At 46.2% G+C, this 20,406-nt stretch overlaps 1 protein-coding gene across 4 annotated transcripts in view; it reads left to right on the forward strand.

Moving 5' to 3' along the window:
- Nucleotides 1-20,406, forward strand: part of LOC140425488 (collagen alpha-6(VI) chain-like) — a 175,389-nt gene that overhangs the window by 43,436 nt on the left and 111,547 nt on the right. For all 4 annotated transcript variants that reach the window (XM_072509806.1, XM_072509808.1, XM_072509805.1 and 1 more), the window contains exons 5-8: nucleotides 3,694-3,772; nucleotides 8,505-8,650; nucleotides 10,105-10,197; nucleotides 11,332-11,385. In XM_072509806.1, the coding sequence (XP_072365907.1) occupies nucleotides 3,694-3,772; nucleotides 8,505-8,650; nucleotides 10,105-10,197; nucleotides 11,332-11,385 (372 nt within the window). The remainder of the gene's footprint in view (nucleotides 1-3,693; nucleotides 3,773-8,504; nucleotides 8,651-10,104; nucleotides 10,198-11,331; nucleotides 11,386-20,406) is intronic.

Below are 20,406 nucleotides of genomic sequence, written 5' to 3' on the forward strand. Positions count from 1 at the left end.
CGCGATTCCCGCCCCCGCCGAATCTCCGGTGCAGGAGACTTCGGCAACCGGCGGGGGGGGGGGATTCACGCCAGCCCCCGGCGATTCTCCAACCCGGCGGGGGTTCGGAGAATGACGCCCCATTGAATCTAACTGAATTGTAATCATTATCCCCGATATGGTCACCAACTATCACTTCACGCATTTGCGCTTCTTTGTTTGTTCCAACTCCATCTACAAGTTTGCTGACAACACGACCGTAGTGGGTCAGATCTCGAACAATGATGAGTCAGAGTACAGGAGGGAGATAGAGAACCTAGTGGAGTGGTGTAACGACAACAATCTCTCCCTCAATGTCAGAAAACAAAAGAGCTGGCCATTGACTTCAGGAGGGAAAGTATTGTGCACATCCCTGCTGCATCAATGTGCCGAGGTAGAGATCATAGAATTTACAGTGCAGCAGGAGGCCATTCAGCCCATCGAATCTGCACCGGCTCTTGGAAAGAGCACCCTACCCAAGGTCCACACCTCCACCCTATCTCCATAACCCAGTAACCCCACCCAGCACTAAGGGCAATTTTGGACACTATGGGCAATTTAGCATGGCCAATCCACCTAACCTGCACAGCTTTGGACTGTGGGAGGAAACCGGAGCACCCAGAGGAAACCCATGGACACACGGGGAGAATGTGCAGCCTCCGCACAGACAGTGACCCAAGCGGGGAATCGAACCTGGGACCCTGGAGCTGTGAAGCAATTGGGCTATCCATTTTGCTATGTGCTATGGTTGACAGCTTCAAATTCCTAGGTGTGCACACCACCATAAATCTGTCCTGGTCCACCCACGTCGACGCTATGACCAAAAAAGCACTACAACGCCAATACTTTCTCAGGAAACTAAGAAAATTTGACATGTCCACATTGACTCTTACCAACGTTTACAGTTGCACCATAGAAAGCATCCTATCTGGCTGCATCACAGCCTGGTATGGCAACTGCTCGGCCCAAGACCGTAAGAAACTACAGAAAGTCGTGAACACAGCCCAGTGCATCACGCAAACTCGCCTCCCATCCACTGACTCCATCTACACTTCCCGCTGTCTTGTAAAAGCGGGCAGCATAATCAAAGACCCCTCCCATCTGGGGTGTTCACTCTTCCAACTTCTTCCATCGGGCAGGAGATACAAAAGTCTGAGAACACGCACTAACAGAATCAAAAACAACTTCTTCCCCACTGTTACCAGACTCCTAAATGACCCTCTTATTGACTGAACTGATCTCTTCACACATCTTCTCTACTGAGTAGTACTACGCTCTGTATTCTTCACCCGATGCCTGTGTCTATTTATTTACATTGTGTAGTTATGTTTGCCCTATGTTTCTTTTCATGTATGGAATGATCTGTGTGGACTGTACGCAGAACAATACTTTTCACTGTACCTCGGTACACGTGAAATAATCAAAAATCCAATCCAATACAAGACTAGGTCGAGAATTGCATCTGTTCTCGTTGGGTTTGTCACTAATTGGTTGAATACATCTTTTTGGACACACTGCATGAATTATTCTCCCTCAGTTCCCCTTATATTGTGTGATTCCCAGTTGATATTTGGATAGGTAAAGTCTCCTGCTTATATTGCCCTCTTGATCTTACAGGCGGAAATGTGCCTACATATTTGCTCTTGCATCTCCCTTTCATAATTTGGGGATCTGTAGTATACTCCCAGTTGTTCGACTGCCCCTTCTTTATTTCAAAGTTAATTCTTCTTATCTCTGTCTTGAATGGGAGACCCCTTAGTTGGCTTCCACACTGAGCTGTCCAACAGGCAGAGCATGTGGGGGCTGAAAGAGTCTTTTGAGAACCACTAGTTTAGACACTCACAGCTCCCTACAAATGGGAAGAGTGTGGCACGGTGCAACGCTGCTCATTTGTACCTCAAAATTGCAGTTGCTGTCCAATGTGTGTTGTAGGCCTCTGGTTTCAAACGTTTATGAGGTTCCTACGTGATTCAGGTGGTTGTCTGGGCTAAAGGCTTAAAGGAGGAACAGAATGATAAATACAGTTTTCCAATTTTAGCGCAGCTACTTCCCTGTTCTCGTAGAAACTGTGAGTAGGCCATTTGGCCCTTTGAGCCTGCTGCACCATTCAACATGATCATGGCTAATCCTCGATCTCGAAGCCATATTACTGATTCTCCCCATACTACTTGATGCCGTTAAAATCAAAAAATGTATCTATCTCTTGGAAACATTCAGTGACTTGGTCTCCACAGCCTTCTGTGGTAGAGAACTCCACAGGTTCACTACCCTTTGAGTGAAGAAATCTTTCCTCATCTCAGTCCTAAATGATCTCCCCCATACCCTGAGATTGTATCTCCTGGTTCTCGCTTTCTCAACCAGAGAAAACATTCTCCCTGATTCTAGTTTACCCAGCTCTGTTAGAAGTTTATACGTATCAATCGATCGCCTCTTATCCTTCTGAATTCCAGTGAATATCTCCTCATAGGACAGTCCCGCCAATCCAGGTATCATCCTAGTGACTCTCCACTGCACTCCCTCTATGGCAAGTATATCTTTTCTTCAGTATTGCACGCAATACTTCAGATGTGGTCTTGCCAAAGCCCTGTATAACTGCAATAAGACATTACTACTTCTGAACTCAAATCTTCTTGCAATAAAGGCCAGCATATCATTTGTCTTTCTAATTGCCTGCTGCATTTTCTCTCCACTTTCATTTGCTGATGTGCAAGAATAGCCAGACCCCTCTGTATGTCCCAATATATCACTATTTAAATAATACTCTTCATTTCTGTTTTTCAGACCAAAGTGTATAACTTCTCTTTTAGCCATGTTGTACTGCATCTGCCTTGTGTTTGTGCATTCACTAAACTTGTCCAAATCAGCTTAAAGCCTCCTTGCATCTTCCTCACAACTCTGCCCAGTTTTGTGTCGACAACAAATTTGGAAATATTACATTTGGCTCCCTGATCTTGGTCATTTATATATATCGTGAACAGCTGGGCCCAAGCACTGATCCCTGTGGCACCCCATTAGTCACTGCCTGGCATTTGGTAAAAGACACATTTAGTCCCACTCTCTGTTTCCTGTCTGTTAACCAATTCTGGATCCATGCCAATACATTGCCTCTATCCCACGTTCCTTCATTTTGCCCATTCATCTCTTATGAGAGACCTTATCAAAAGCCTTCTGAACGTCCAAATACACCAGAAGACTGTGGGCCAACTTACCATTTATCAGTCCAATGAATGAGACCAATTAGATTCAGAATTGTATTGTTATTTATTATTTTAGGAAGTGCTGAGGGTTTTAGTCAAAGGTGATATCATGACCGGTACAGCCTTGGAGGGCTGAAGGGCCTGTTCATGTGCTGTATTGTTCTTTGTTCTGATTCTGTTTGAAAATGAGCAGACAATGCCTGCCAGCCATTGCAACAAAGGCATTAGATCATTTTTCTATGCACTAAATGTGTCACTTCATTTTTTAATTGGAAAGTTTTGCACATCTTTGGGTTGTGGGGGTGAGACCTACGCAGACACGGGGAGAATGTTCAAACTCCACATGGACAGTGACTCAGAGTAGGGATCGAACCCAACACCTCGGCGCCGTGAGGCAGCAGTGCTCGCCACTGCGCCACCATGCCGAAATGTCTTATGTGAAGATAAAATATTCACAATAAATATGATCTCTTTTCAGGCGATCCTCATATTCACGGATGGCTTAGATGACACCAAAGAGAGGTTTGAAAAAGCAGCCAGAAGTCTCAGAGAAAAAGGTAGAGGTGTTATTTATTCATCAATGTTTTACTGGGGTCACTGGAGGCGCACTTTGACCTCCGCTGAGAACAAGTGCCAAATCGTTGGAGTTGCAGTGCCATCCACCTGTTGGCATCGCTGTAATACCGGAGCCTTGTCGAGGCCATGATTTCATTGATATGCCACTGGCAAGTTGTGGGCACAAGGAGAAAACCCTCCTGCAGCTTGCCAATTGTGGGAGGATAATATATCAGCCAGCTCCCACGTTGAACTGCGATGGGAACAAGAAGAGGGGGGATGAGAATGTGAGGCTCGTCTGTTCCCCCCGGATTCGCCAGAAAGGATTAAAAGTTTTTTAGCATTTTTCCTCTTTGCCCAAAGTCCTTTTAAGGAGCAGATGTGGTGCAGGACCAGCCCATATTGTTTCCTGCAAATTTCAATTCGGGTCCTGCAGCCAGCAAGGCTCCCGAATTTGCAGCCTCAATCCTGTTTGAACCAGTTAAGCAGCTCACTCACATAGAGCCACCTGAAAATTGTATTGGGCAGGCGTTGGACGCTAATGAAGTAGTCAAGAGAGTAAACTCTACCTCACCCTGGTCACCATAATTTAGTTTTCTGGCTGCCAATTTTTCAGATGTTAAATGCACAGTTAAAGATCACCCCCACTAGATCTGTTAAAAATCTATGTTTGAAACCTACAGAAATATACAAACATAGAACATAGAACATAGAACAATACAGCGCAGTACAGGCCCTTCGGCCCACGATGTTGCACCGAAACAAAAGCCATCTAACCTACACTATACCATTATCATCCATATCAAACATTTTTTGTCTGCACAGATGAGAAAGTTTACCTCCCTCCTATCCATGCTGCGTTACATGATCAGGTGGCAGTCAGGGTGCTATAAATGACGTCAGTATTCATAAGTTACAGAGGTGGAGGATCACCCAGAATTCTGTTCCTTATTGTCATCCAGTGGTTTATGATCAGACAGATGTTATAAATCACGGAATCCCTACAGTGCAGAAGGAGCCATTTGGCCCATCGAGTCTGCACTGACCTTAGAGCATCCTACTTAGGCCCACTCCCCTGCCCTATCCCCATAACCCCACCTAACCTGCACACCTTTAGTTACTAAGGGGCAATTTTTAGCATGACCAATCTGTCTAACCCGCATATCTTTGGACTGTGGGAGGAAACCGGAGCATCTGGAGGAAACTCATTCATATATGAGGAGAACGTGCAGCTCCACACAGTCACCCAAGGCCAATATTGAACCAGGGTCCCTGGCGCTGTGAGGCAGCAGTACTAAGCACTGTGCCACTGTACCACCCCACTAACCACTGTGCCACCATGCCACCCATGTTAATTGAGGACTGAATTCAATTTCCCTATGATTGCTCCCATGATAAATTGCAAACAACCACTATGAGGCCTGCTGACACCGGTGAATCTGAATAAGAAAGGAAGAGAGGAGGAAAAATGCTCACGATTCATCAACTCACCAGAGGACAAGACTTTTTTCAATTTTCTTTACTCTATTTTACCAACAGCATTATTCTGTCGTGTGGCTTTGGCAACTTTCATTTGAAGTACAAATACACATTATCTTGGCTATTGCTTTTGAACACCATAGAAACATTGAATTTATAGTGCAGAAGGAGACCATTCAGCTCATTGAGTCTGCATAAACCCTTGGAAAGAGCGCCCTACTCCACCCTATCCCCATAACCCAATAACCCCACCTAACCTTTTGGATACTAAGGGGCAATTTAACATGACCAATCCACTTAACCTGCACATCTTTGGACTGTGGGAAGAAACCTGGAGGAAATCCACGCAGACAATGAGATAAAGGCCCTAATTAGGCCTGTCTTTGTGTGGCTTGTAGAAGATTCCTTGTTCCAACGCTACTCAGGGCCCCTCCAAAAACTCTTTTTCCGATACATCGATGACTGTATCAGTGACACTTCATACTCTCGTTTGGAACTGGAAAAAAGTATTAATTTTGTTTCCAAATGCCACCCTTCAGATATTTTTACATGGTCCATTTCTTACACTTTCCTTCCTTGACTTCTCTGTCTCCATTTTTGAGGATAGATTGTTTACTAATATTCATTACAAACCCACCGACTCCCACAGCTACTTTGACTACATCTCTTTACACATTTCTTGTAAAGACGCCATTCCATTTTCGCAATTTCCCCATCTCTGCCACACTTGTTCTGATGATGCTACTTTCCACATTGAAGCATCTGACATGTATTTCTTTTCCCTCAACTGAGGATTCAATATCTGCCTCTCCCCTTCCTCTGTCAGCATTCCAAAGGGAACATTCTCTCCACGACAGCTTGGCCAACTCCTCTGTCACCCCCAACACCTCATCCCCTTCCACTGTACCTTCTCATGCAAGAACATAAGGTGTAACATGTGCCTTGTTACCTCCCCTCTCCTCATTGTCCAAGACCCTAAACAATCCTTCCAGATGACGCAGCTACTTACTTGCTTTTCTTTCAATTTGGTCTACTATATTCACTGCCCCCAATGTAGACGCCTCCACATTGGGAGGCTAAAAACAGACTGGTTGACTGCCTTGTTGAACACCTTCACTCAGGCCTCAAGTGTGACCCTGATCTTTCTGTTTCTTGCCATTTCAATTCTCTATCTTGCTCACAAGCTGTCATTTCAGTCCTTGGTCTGCTATAATGTTCCAGTGAAAACAAATGCAAGCTTGAGGAACAGCATCCCATCTTCCAAATAGACAATTTATAGCCATCTAGATTGAACATTAAGTTTAACAACTTCAGTAAACTCAGTCCTCCATTGTAACTTATTTACCCCTCATAGCAGTCTAAATCTTGTTCTCATGTTCTTGCTTTCAGACAGTGCTGAACTTTATTCTGTTGTGTAGGATCTCTTCTTCTTCTTCTAATAAGAGTCAATTATCCGGTTGATTGGAGGTGTCCAAAATACAACTTTATTGCTAATTATTCACTTCAACACACTTACATAAGAACTAAATCAAAACTTAAAATGAAATGTTCAAATACATGGCAAAGAGTTCATTAATCAGAAAACGTAGAGAAATCACATTAAATTAAACAAATTGAATGAATCAAGAATTCGGGAAGACAGGAACTCAGGAACAAACCTTGACCACAAGGCCTTACTCTTAATGGGATCCTTATCTATGGCCTCGTCCCTCATTTACTCTCATTGGTTTCTAATTCTCCGCTGAGACCTCCTGGTTCGTTCAAATAGATGTCTGTTACTTAGAGGACAATTTATTAATTAAACAATGGGTATTACTTAAGATTGACTGGTATGCGTCAGGAATAATTTAGTGTCTACGTGCGACACCTTACGAGAAGGTGATTCTCATGCCACGGCCAGCCATCAACCTTGCTGTAACCACGTAATTGATACATTCTTATTACTACATGCACTGGAATGCAGTGGTCTATTCATTTCTGAAACATTTGTTGAAACAAATGTCTGAATTTCTGCAGGCATAACTCAAAGTTCAATAGTTTATTCATTATCTGAAACAATGACTATCTTTTCACAGTCATGGCCTTTTGAATAATTCCATGCACTCAATCAGTACCTAAAGACACCGATAAATCAATAACCTTTCAGTTGTCAACATGTTCTGTTACTTCGCTATTCACACCAGCTCCGAAGCAAAGTCATATTGGACTTGAAATGTTAACTCTGTTTTCCTCTCCACAGGTGACAATTGTCATCCTGCCTCTCCTACTGGGATTGTGTGCATGCAATCTAACATGCTCGAGTAAAACCCAAACGTTGACGTTTTGGAGACAATTCCACTTCATCAGCTTTGGTGCACATTCCCCTCTGACCCCTCCCAAACCTATGCACTCGATTCTCCATCTGTCCCCCCTCTACCTTCCTTCAAGTCTAGTTTTATTCTCGATTGGCTACACCAGAAAATATTTAATTTAATCCATATTTCATCGAATGTAACAAGTCCTCTCATTGTTGACTGTGCATTTCAACCTTAACGTTTGACAACTAGGCTTTCTGACTCACTTCCTCAATTGCGCCAATCCTTCCAAAATGGTCATTTATTCTCAGTCCTCCTTCCAAAAGCAACCAGCTGTGCTTGAGTATCTGACCCATATGGTCATTCTTGTTGTATAAGTGGAAGGAATGAGATCAGAAAACTGTTACTTATTATTTCCACGCAACTTATTTGTAGAACTCCTTTACTCCATCCTTCAGTCTTGATATCTGAAGAGTTCTGTGAACCGGTTCAGAAAGTTACTCAATCAAATGCTTAAAATACAGAAAGAAATGTCTTCGCTGTACATTTAATTTAAAGTATCTTTTCCTTTTTGTGCAAATTTGTCCGGACTTTCATTCCTGTTCAGGATGAATTTCCGAATAGTTCACTCTTCACTGCATTTTGGTTTTCCCTCAAAACAAATTGAACAGAATCCTCCAGCCGTTGCAATTCACTTTTTCTGCTGACAGCGCATCCCTGCTCGTGGGTTTCCCGGCGGCGTGGGGTGGCTTCAATGGGAAATCCCATTGGCAAGCGGCAAGAGTATGGAATCCTGCTGCTAGCGAATGGCGTGCCGCTGAGGAACACACAGCTGGGGGGACCAGAGAATCTAGTTCATTGTTTTCCTTCAAATAAAAAATGGCCAGCAATACAGTAAGCAACTTTGTCCTGCGCACCTCTCTATAGTATAACAAAACAAATGATCATTTTATAATTACAGGTGTTAACGCACTGATCACTGTGGCTCTGGAGGGTGCTTCAAATACAGATGACGTCCTGTTCGTTGAGTTTGGAAGAGGATTTGAATACAAACAAAAGCTATCAATTGAAATGGAGGATGTTGGAAGTTATTTGCGTAGACAAATAGTATGTAAGCCTGAGAAAGCAGTTCTTCTTCAGCAAGTGTATTCTTTTCTTTAATTATTTATAATATTGCTGATTTTTCAGATATTGTTTCATTAGATAGGGTTAGTCTGCTTTTAAAGAAACAAGTTCCTCTTTACGGTCCCAGACCAGGATGTTCTGCCTGTTTAATGAAGGCGGGACTGTTGGCGAGTGAAGTAGATTTTGTTTTTAACTGTGAACCATGTAGTGTCCAGTGAAAAGACTTTGAAACATAGGAATCTAGGATTTAGGAGCAGCAGTAGTCCACCCAGCCCTTTGAGCCTGCTCCACCATTCAATATGATCAAGGCTGATTTTCTTGTGATCTCAACTCCACTGCCCTGCCCTCCCCCACAACCCTGACTCCCTTGTGTATCAAAACTCTGTCTAACTCTGCCTTGAATAAACTCAATGACCCAGCCTCCACTGCTCTCTGGTGAAGAGAATTCCACAGGCTAACGACCCACCGAGAGAAGAAAATCTCTCCCCAACTTCATCTTCAACGGATGGCTTCTTATTCTTAAACTTTGTGCCCCCCCAGTTCTAGTCTCTCCCACAAGTGTAAACATCCCCCTGGTATCTACCCTCTCAATTTCCCTCAGCATCTTATGTTTCGATAAGATCGCCTCCCATTCTTTTGAATTGGAATGGGTGTAGGCCCTTTTTTTAAATAGATTTATTGTTCCCAATTCATTTTTTTTTTCAATTAAGGGGCAGTTTAGCGTGGCCAATCCACCTAGACTGCTCATCTTTGGGTTGTGGGGGCGAAACCCCCGCAAACAAGGGAGAATGTGCAAACTCCACACGGACAGTGACCCAGAGCCGGGATCGAACCTGGGACCTCGGCGCCGTGACGCAGCAGGGCTAACCCACTGCGCCACCGTGCTGCCCGAATGGGTGGAGGCCTAACCTGTTCAACATTTCTTCTGAGGATAAGCCCTTCAACCCAAGGGATGATTTGGGTGAACCTTCTCTGAACTGCTTCTAACGCAATTATGGACCCCTTTCAAATAAGAATACCAAATCTGTACACCGTATTCCAGATGTGGTCTCCCCAAGGTCCTGTACAGCTGCAGTAAATTTGCAGTTCGAGCCAGGGAATTCCTCTTTCTGCTGTTTCTATCCTTGTATAGATTACGCCGAACAACATACTTGCTGTAGCCTGCTAAAGAGGATGCTTGAGCTATTTGATTCCAGACACCGGTAGTGTTACCTTTCAGTTGACTAGTATCCCATTAATTATAGCTTCTGTTGGAGACCCTTATGGGATAACACCCTCTGATTGAGATTGTGTCGTTCTGCAGCCTGTAATATTACAGAGTGCAAGTAGAATTTTTCTTTTGAGTAGAAAATTGTAGCTCTTAATTCACCACCCATCCGTGAATTTGCACTGGTACTCCCCAAAAATGTGGTAAACTTTCATGTTTTTTTTCCCAGAATGCAGTTGTGGAAAAAGAATGTTGCAATGTCCATTGCAAATGTGTGGGAGAACCAGGTACACGCGGTCCTCGGGGAAGAAAGGGTGACAAGGTAGGTCATTGTGCAAAAGGTGTACCAATATTGCTGAAGTTAAACTTAATGGCCGAGAAATTGACATTTTGGGGCCTAAAATGAGGCAACATATTTCCTTGGGGCAGCAAATTAGGATGGAATAAATTTCCACCAGCTTTTGATCTCAAGGACGATGCACCCAAATTTTCAAACATGATTTGGCTCTCCCTATTATCCACCTGGAGAATCCTTATACACCCAACTTAAATATAATTGAATGATTTCCAGTGTTGTTGGTGCCTAGAATTTCCTGAAACAGTCTCAGTGAACTACAGGAACTGGAAATATATCCTTCAAGTTTCGACAGCCATGGACTTAACTTCTAACTGGGACTGTGAGATAACTGGGGTAATCTCTCTCCACAGTGAGAAGCCCTCAGGAACAGCTTGGAATTCCAAATAGGCATACTTTCCTATGTTATTATCATAGAGGAGGAGGAAGAACAGAGGAAAAGAAGATGGAGGCATTTAAGGAGCCTCCAAGATAGTCCCTCAAAGAATATACAGTGGAACGCGATTCATGCAACTGAGGTGATCCACCTCTGACTTTAGCGAGGAACTGTCTGTCAGACGAGTACACTTGATCATGGACAGAATGTGCGAGCTGTGCCAGCGAGAACATGATAAGCTAATAGCCATCTTCAGCTGCCTCACAGCACTGAGGTTAATGGAAGGGAGCATGCGAAACTGCCCGAGAGGTTTTGAGCACAAATGATCAGTGAAATTACTTAATCTGTTTAACAGTTTCCCTTCCTTACCACTGCCATTAGTCCTACATCTGCCCCTCTCTTCCTCCTTCAATATAGGACACACACCTCAATCCACTGCCAATTCTAGAACATCAAAAAACATTAGACGTCTTGGTCCAACATAGCCAATTGAAGAATATTTATTACTCCACAGCTGCAAAAAGACAGCAAACTTAAATGATGCACAAACATGTAACAGGCACAGTGTGTTACTTTTAACTGCCTGTTATTGGCGCATGTTTGACACCCAAAATATATGGGTGACTCGCGGCTGAACGTTTGTCCACTGCTGCCAACTCTGTTAAACGTGTAACTTGTCTGTCACCATTAAATGCTTCGTAAACATGTTAATGATGTTATTTCAGGGAAATCCGGGCACACAGGGATTTCTAGGTTACCAAGGAGACGAAGGAGGACCAGTAAGTTGGTACTTTAACATTTATTTTGCAACAGAAAATTTGATTCCCTCCCTATTTCCAGGAAGTGAACGGGAGCTGCTTTTAATTGGTTTTAATCTCCGCCGTGTTTACCCTGCTGTAAAATGGAAGCTACAGGCCCATGCGCAGAGGCACAGCGAAGGAAGTCGAATGTAGGAACTTCACAACAACAACTTGTATTTATATAGCACCTTTAAACAGAGTAAAATGCTCCAAAATGCTTCATATGAATCAAAATTTGATACAGAGCCATGTAAAAGGTATTAGGGCAGGTGACTAATAGCTGAGTCAAAGAGATAGGGTGGGATTATCTCCCCCCCCCCCCCCCCCCCCCGCGGCCTATTTTGTGATGACAGAGGCGGCCTGCTATTGGCCAACCGTGTGGTCTTCTGGTCCCAGTTATGTCACTGGATTTTCCCATTGTTCACACCCTCCGCCACAGGGGGTCGCCGTCAGGACCCTGCCTGCAGGGACACCCGGAAACTTTTGCCCATAGGTTTTCAGGAGGAGAAAGACAGAGAGAGAGACGAAGAGGCTTATAGAGCGAGCTCCAGAACTTCGGGCTTTGACAAGTGAAGGCATGATGTCTAATGGTGGAACAATTCAAATTGAGAATACTCCTGAAGCCAAAATTGGAGGAGTACAGATATGTGAGAGGGTTGTAAGGCTGGAGAAGGTTACAGAGATAGGGAGGGGTGAGTCCATGGAGGGATTTGAAAACAAAGATGGGAATTTCAAAATCATGCTGTTGCTTAAATTGGAGCGAATATAGGTCAGTGAGCCCAGGGGTTATGGGGGAATGAAGTGCGGTGCGAATTCGGATATGGGCAGCTGAGTTTTGGATAACCGCAAGTTTACAGGAAATAGAAAGTGTTGAGTCTGGCCGCCTGTTCATTGAAACAGTCAAGTCTCGAGGCAACAATGGCCTGGATGAAGGTTTCAGCAAGCAGATGATCTAAGGCAGGGCTGGAGTCACGTAACGTTACCAGTGGAAAGAGGCAGTTTTAGTGATGGTGCTGATTTGGAGTTAGTAATATTGGAAATAGTAACAGCAGCAGGCCATTCAGCATTTAGAACTTGCTCTGCCATTCAACATGGCCATGGTTTCTCCTCTAACTCAACACCATATTCCCACACACTCCCCATATCCCTTGGTACTGTAGAGTCTAGCAATCTATCCATTTCCCTCTCAAATATATTCAGTGATTTGGTCTCCACAGCCTTCTGTGGTAGAGAATTCCATAGGGTCACCACGCCCTGAGTGAAGAAGTTTCTCTTCACCTTGGTTCTACATGGTCTACCTCGTACCCTGAGATGATGGCTCCTTGTTCTATACCTCCTAGCCAGAGGGAACAACATCCCTGCATCCAGTCTGTCCAGCCCTGTCAGAGCTGTATACATTTCAATGAGATCCCCTCTCAATCTTCAATACTCCATTGAATAACGTGGATGTGGAGTGAGAATGAAAGATGAATCATAGATGAGGTTTGGCCTTTCACATCTTTTGTTCTCTCTGGGGACTGCCATTAGCACTCATTTCCCTTGGTTTCTGTGGCCATTAGCACCCGGTTTCCCTGGGTTTCTGTGGCTATGACTCATCTTTCATTCTCACTCCACAGTATAAATATTTCCCACTTTCTCTGTCTGTTAGCTTTGACAAAGAGTCATCGGACTCAAAACGTTAGCTCTTTTCTCTCCCTATAGATGCTGCCAGACCTGCTGAGATTTTCCAGTATTTTCTCTTTCGTTGCAGTAAGACATCCTTGCTCCTGTACTCCAGCCCACTTGCAATGAAGGCGAACATACCATTTACCTTCTTAACTGCTTGCTGCACCAGCATGCTTGCTTTCAGTGACTGGTGCACAAGGACACCCAGGTCCCTTTGTATTTCCCAACCTATCACCATTTAAGTAATACTCTGTCATTCTGTTTTTACTACTGAAGTGGATAACTTCCCACTTATCCACGTTATTCTGCATCCGCCATGTATTTGCCCACTCCCTCCATTTGTCCAAATCACCTTGAAACCTCTTGACATCCTCCTCACCACTCACATTCCCAACACAATATGTGATCAGAAGTTCATCTTGGGTCCAGATATGACACCAAGTGCTTTCCTATGTAAAAGGCGCCACATAATTGCAAGTTGTTGTCGCCCAACATAGCACCAAGTTTATTCCAGTACCCACAACTCCTTTATTTGGGCAATTAATTCAGAGTAAGCAGATATGAACAGGCTTCGGAATTACTGTTGAACCTTGTTTTACAGCCTGTCAATAGTTTCAAACAAAGAAATATGCTGAGCTTCAGACAGTTGCCATGAGTGAACTGGGGGATGGACACTAGGGAACAGAATTTGGGGTGGGGGCCGTGGCTGCAGTCTCCCCATTATTTAATGGATGAATACTTCTGCTCATCCATTGCTGAATGTTAGACATGCAGTCTGCAGGTACAATGCAGTGATCCAGGGAGGTGGTGGTGAGGTAGAGCTGGGTGACATCAGCGGACATGTGGAAACTGGTGCTGTGTTTTCAAATAATGTCGACAACAGGTAAATGAGAAACAGGAGGGGGATAAACGTAGATCCCTGGTGGACACCAGAGGTGATGATGTGGGAGTGGGAAGAGAAGCCATTGCTGGCAATTCTCTGGCTATGATTGGATATCATCAATATTATTGGATAATATCATGGCGGCACAGTGGCACAATGGTTAGCACTGCTGCCTCAAAGCGCCAGAGCACTGAGTTCAATTCCAGCCTTGGGTGACTGCCTGTGTGGAGTTGGAAGTCCTCCCCGTGTCTGAGTGGGTTTCCTCAGGGTGCTCTGGTTTCCTCCCCCAGTCCAAAAATATTCAGGTTAGGTGGATTGGCCATGATAAATTGCCCCTTAGTGTCCAGAGATGTGCAGGTTAGGTTATGGGGTTATGCGTATAGGGTGGAGTGGACCGGGGAGTGGACATGTGTAGAGTGCTCTTTTGAAGGGTCGGTGCAGACCCGATGGGCCATATGGCCTCCTTCTGCACTGTAGGGATTCTATGACTCTAGGCATTCTATACATGTGGGAAGCACATCTTAGTTGAAACTGTTGACACATTTTAAAAGTAGATCCCACCGTTGCCTCTAAGACTTGTTTACATCTGCTTACTCTGAATCCATTGTGTAAGTAGAGAGTTGTGAATACTGATGTATGTTTGGAGATGTGTGGGTGGCCAACAACAGCAGCTTGCATTCATGTCGCAACTTTAATGGAGGAAAGCCCTTTACAGGAGCAGAATCAGTCGACATTCGACATGAGCCAAAGGAGGAGATATCAGGACCAATAACGAATAGCTTGGTGAAAGAGGTAGGTTTTAATGAGCGTGGTAAAAGAAGTGGAGAGGCTTCAGGAGGGAATTCCTGGGCGGGACTCTCCGACCCCCCCCGCCGGGTCGGACAATCGCCGGGGGGCGGCGTGAATCCCACCCCCGCCGGCCGCCGAATTCTCCGGCACCGAAAATTCGGCAGGGGCGGGAATCGTGCCGTGCCGGTCGGCGGGCACCCCCCCGACGATTCTCCAGTCCGCGATGGGCCGAAGTCCCGCTGATGTGCTGCCAGTCCCGCCGGCGTGAATCAAACCACCTCCCTTCCCGGCGGGACTGGCAGCGCGGGCCGGCTCCGGGGCCTTGGGGGGGGTCGCGGGGCGATCTGGCCCCGGGGGGTGCCCCCACGGTGGACTGGCCCGCGATCGGGGCCAACTGATCCGCTGGCGGGCCTGTGCCATGGGGGCATTCTTTTCCTTCCGCCTTCGCCACGGTTTCCACCATGGTGGAGGCAGAAGAGACTCCCTACAATGCGCATGCGCGGGAATGCCGTCAGCGGCCGCTAACGCTCCCACGCATGCGCCACCCGGAGATGTCATTTCCGCGCCAGCTGGCGGGGCACCACAGGCCTTTTCCACCAGCTGGCGGGGCGGAAATTCGTCCGGCGCCGACCTAGCCCCTTAGGGTTGGGGCTCGGCCCCCAAAGATGCGGAGCGCCGTTTTGGGCGCCAGTCGGCGGACATCGCGTCGTTTCCTGAGAATTTCGCCCATAGTCTATTTTTCGTTCAGGCCACTGAAAAGCATCCAATGAGAACGGTTCTCGACACTAGATTTCCAGTGGGGATTCGCTGTGCCAAGCTATGTTTAGAGTTGCTGAAGTGGTATCCTGTAAAACATGTTTGTGCAGATTTTCTCTGTTATTTGTTCTAAAAGGATCACATTGCTAGAAATAGTGAATAGATGGAACATCTTTATTGGATGAATTAATTTTTGGCACACATTTTAGAAACACAATAGTCTGACTCTGAGGGCAGTATTCTGTGATCCTGATGTTGATGCTGTCGTAAACGCCGTCGCGTTTCTCGATGGCGTCAACACGGCCTCAGGATCAGCAATTCTGGCCCCTACAGGGGGCCAGCACGGCACTGGAGCGACCCATGCCACTCCAGCTGCTGATCCCGGCGTGAACTGAGCGCCACGGGATCAACGCTTGCGCAGTGGCAGGCCACATCGGAGGCCCCCATCCGGGGTTGGAGCACCTCCCCCACCACAGGCCGTCCCCCGACCTTCCCACGCTGAGTTCCCGCCAGCTGAAAGCAGGTGTGGACGGTACCGGCGGGACTCGGCGGTTTTACGACGGCCGCTCGGCCCATCCCGGGCCGAGAATTGGCGGGCCAGCCGCGTAGAGCGGCCCCTGACCGGCGCCCCACCAACCATACTGGCGCCAATGGCGCCAATTCTCCGCTCTGAGGAGAATAATGTGCCGGAGTCGGGGTGGCATGGTGCGATTCGCGCGGATTCTCCGGCCTGACCCCGGCTGAGAGAATCCCGCCCCGGATATCTGGGCTGGCGGGTTGGTGGGGCAGTGATGTTCTCCACATATCTGCTGTGACTGAAGAAAACATTGAGAAAAATAACACGGGAGAATCCCTGCAGAAATCCATCTCCCGGAAACAAATTAACACACAGTTGGAACTTTATGGTAAATTGGTTAACATTGCAGACTCCATATGTTGTTTAGTTTGCACTTGCTGTTACATGAACATCAAATGTCGGAAAGGTGAGTGACTCTAATTTGTCTTCTAACTTGCTTGTTGCCCAGGCAGTAAAGAAGTGCCGGGTGCCGAAGAGCAAGCCTGGGGTATCTCCTGCTTTGGGCTTCTCCAGCTCATTGCCAACCGGGATGCTTTCCCAACCTCCCTCTCAAACCCTTAACATGAATGGCAGGAATTGTTCATCAGGGGCCCCTGACACTGGGATCCGAACATGGCCACTGGCCTGCATAATTCCCATCAGGAGTTAAAATTGGCCTGAGAAATGCATAAATATTTTCCAAACTTAGAAACATAAAATGACACAGTTGATCAATCTTCTGAAAAATCTCAACTCCATCTTTATTAAATTTCACCAAGTGCTTGACGCATTTGGGAAATCTGACACTTCTACAGTTATGAAGCATCCTAGCAACATGTAGAACATAACTTTGTATCCAACCAGGAGGATGACTGATTCTAACATTTGTTCCTTGATTAGAATGCTGTTTTGTATATAATTCAACAAAACACAGCTGTTTTTATTCACACTCTGGGATAAGAGCCCTCTGAGGATTTTTGGACCTAATATAACATATCAAATTGTACAATGATATAAATGTATGACTCCTCAGCCCCCACCCTTATCCCCAACCCAAACACCTCCTCCTCACTGCCACAAGCAGGTGGACACTTGACAGTAAATTGATTTGAAAGCATGTCCATTGATATATGAAATGATCCTGCAGACCGGAAATGCTGGTCTCCTTTGCAACTGAGCTGTCACTGCACATGCTACATAGACGGTGTGAATGGTGTTGCATTACTGGATACAAAATGAATCAGCTGCAGCTTAAGACGCATTATTACACAATTGAGGAACAAGCACAGCACTCATGGGTGAACTGGGAAATACAGGAATGTTCCTACTCAGAATGAAGACCCTGGGCACGATTCACCGGAAAATGTTCAAAGTGCAGTTTCGGGCACTTTTGGCGGGGTGTTTTGCGACAGCTGCAGTGCCAAGATTCACGCCGCTATTCACCGGTATGTGGCCATTTTCTTTTGGGTCACGGGCATCTCAAAACTTTGAAAGTTTGCCGGCACTGGGGAGCTGAGCCCGGCAGCAGGCCTGGCTTCTCACAGAACGGGGCACCATTTTGAAAGGTTGCTCCAATCGTTACCCCCTTCAGCTCGCCCCGTTTTTAGGACCCCGCCCACACTTTTGGCAGCTCTCTCAACCCCCCCTCACACCTCTTTTCATGGCACCCCAGACCCTGACCCTTGGCAGTGCCCATCTGGGCATTTTGGCATTGCCAGCCTGGCTCCCTGGCAGTGCCAGACTGTCAGTGCCAGGGTGCCTGGGTGCCAGGGGGTGCCATGTACTACCCTGCCTTGACCCGATCACCCTGGGGGTGATAATGGCCTGTGAGACTCCCCTCCCGAGTTGCCATCACACCTGGTCCACCAAAAACCGCCGGCTTTCCCCGCCCAATTTTTCAACTCTTTGAAAAACAACTTCTTGGAGGCTGGTCCCACGATGTCACACATGCTGGGTGGTCTCTGAATTAGCCCGCAAATCCATGATCCTAAAAAAAATTAAAATAATTCCTCCACGTGCACAGCCCACCTTCCCCCGTGAGGGAACCCCCTCCCCTCCAAACAGGGAGTCCCTCCCACAGGGAAACCCCTTCATGGATCTCCGCCACTGAATCCCCTTCTTCCTGACACTGCCCAATGCCAGGGTGCTGCCGGAACAATAACGAGCCAATTCAATTGGTTATTTATGCTGGTCAAAGTCCCATTTGATTCAAATAACACGTGGTGGGAGGAATAAAATGCTTGCAGAGTGTGCTTTCACACCCAGTGGGAATCTTGTTTATTTTAACTGTAAGCTTATAACAGAGGGATGAATGTAATCGGATTGTGTTCTTCGTTTGTGTCGGCAGTTCAGGGTGCTGTGACTGCTGGTAGTACCAAGCTGTGTTTCCAGAGGATGCATTTGTTCTTAGGAGAGTTTATTTTCCTTGCTGTGAGGTGAATTTAAATCCTCATCAGCTCCTCAAACTTCTTGGTAGGGAAAACATGGGAAAAGTTCCCTATGTGGGTGTCATATGCCCCAGTGAGGAGGAGAAGGAGGATATTGAGAGGAAGAAGGGCAGATGGAGAGAATAACCATGCACTTGGTGGTGCATTTGGGTGACAGACTTGCGTCGCAGTAAGAAGGTGATGTAGGAACAATAATGCATCAGAGGTGGAGAAGGACTTACACAACCAATCCAGTAGATAGGTCGAGAATGGGTTCCTTTCAGATGTCAGAGGCACAATTCCAGAGGAGACTTAGCCTCTCCAGAGCCATACTGACCTCCCTTTGTGATATGCTGGCAGGGGAGATCGTTCCCAGATGGGTTGGTGGTCACCCAATGCCAGTTCCTATTAAGGTGAATGTGCAGCTGAATTTCTTTCCTATTCAACCCTTTCAGGCTACATTTGGAGAGCTCAGTGGCATTACTCAACTTGCACACCATTGTATTTTGGTCTTTACAGAAGTAATGCTCAGATGGGCAGATAGTTACGTCACATTCTCAATGGGAGGCTATAGTTAACTGGACAGAGTCAGAGGTTTTCTGGTGATTGCAGGTTTCTCATGGCCCATGGAACAATTGACTAAACTCACGTCACCATCAAGGTCCCAACTGGCCAGTCCTGTACATTTATTAACAGGAATGGATATCAAAACATTGAATGTGCAGTTGGACTACAACCACACAAAAAGGATTATGCAGGTATGTGTGACGTACCCTGGCCCCAGCCACAATTTGTACATTCTGTGGAACACTCAGGTTCCAGACATGTGCAATGGACCTGATGCCCTCGAATGTTTGGCTTCTAAGTCACAAATCATAGTCACAGTTGCATGGTTCATTTTTTTAAAAAATTCATTAACGGGAAGTGGGCGTCGCTGGTTTAGACTAGCATTTATTGCCCAACTTTGGTTGCCCTTCAGAAGGTGGTGGCCTTTTGATCTGCTGCAGTCCCTGAGGTGTAGGTACACCCAGAGTGCTGTTAGGGAGGGAATTCCAGGATTTTGACCCAGCGACGGTGAAGGAATGATGATATATTTCCAAGTCAGGGTGGTGACTAACTTGGAGGGCTACCTCCAGATGGTGGGGTTCCTAGGTTCCTGATGGTCCTGCCCTTCTAGATGGCCATGGGTTTGGAAGGTGCTGTCTGAGGAACCTTGGTGAGTTACTGCAGTGCATCTTATCGATGGTACACACGGCTGCCAGTGTTCGTTGGTGGTGGAGGGTTTGAATGTTTGTGGAAGGGGAAGCAATCTAGCTGGCTAATTTGTCCTGGATGGCATCATGCAGTGTTGTTGGAGATGCACTCACCCAGGCAAGTGGAGAGTATTCCATTACTCTCCTGACTTGTGCCTTGTAGATGGTGGACAGGCTTTGGGGGTTCAGGAGGTGAGTTACTCACCATGGGATTCCTAGCCTTTGACCTGCCCTGGTAGTCACAGTATCGATATGGCCAGTCCAGTTTAGTATCTGATCAATGGTAACCTCCAGGATGTTTATTGTGGATTCAGCGATGGTAATGCCATTGAATGTAAAAGGGTGATGGTTAGATCCTCTCTTGGAAGAGATGGTCATTGCTTGGCACTTGTGTGCCGCAAATGGAACTTGCCACTTGTCAGTCCAAGTCTGGATATTGTCCAGAACCTGCTGCATTTGGACATGGACTGCTTCATTATCTGAGGAGTCGCAAATGGTGCTGAACATTATGCAGACATCCATAAACACACCCACTTCTGACCTTATGATGGAAGGGAGATCATTGATGAAGCAGCTGAAGATGGTTGGGCTTAGGACACTACCCTCAGGAACATCTGCAGTGATGTTGAGATGATTGACTTCCAACCACCACAACAATCTTCCTTTGTGCCA

Source organism: Scyliorhinus torazame, chromosome 6 (assembly GCF_047496885.1).
Source record: "Scyliorhinus torazame isolate Kashiwa2021f chromosome 6, sScyTor2.1, whole genome shotgun sequence".
NCBI lineage: Eukaryota > Metazoa > Chordata > Chondrichthyes > Carcharhiniformes > Scyliorhinidae > Scyliorhinus > Scyliorhinus torazame.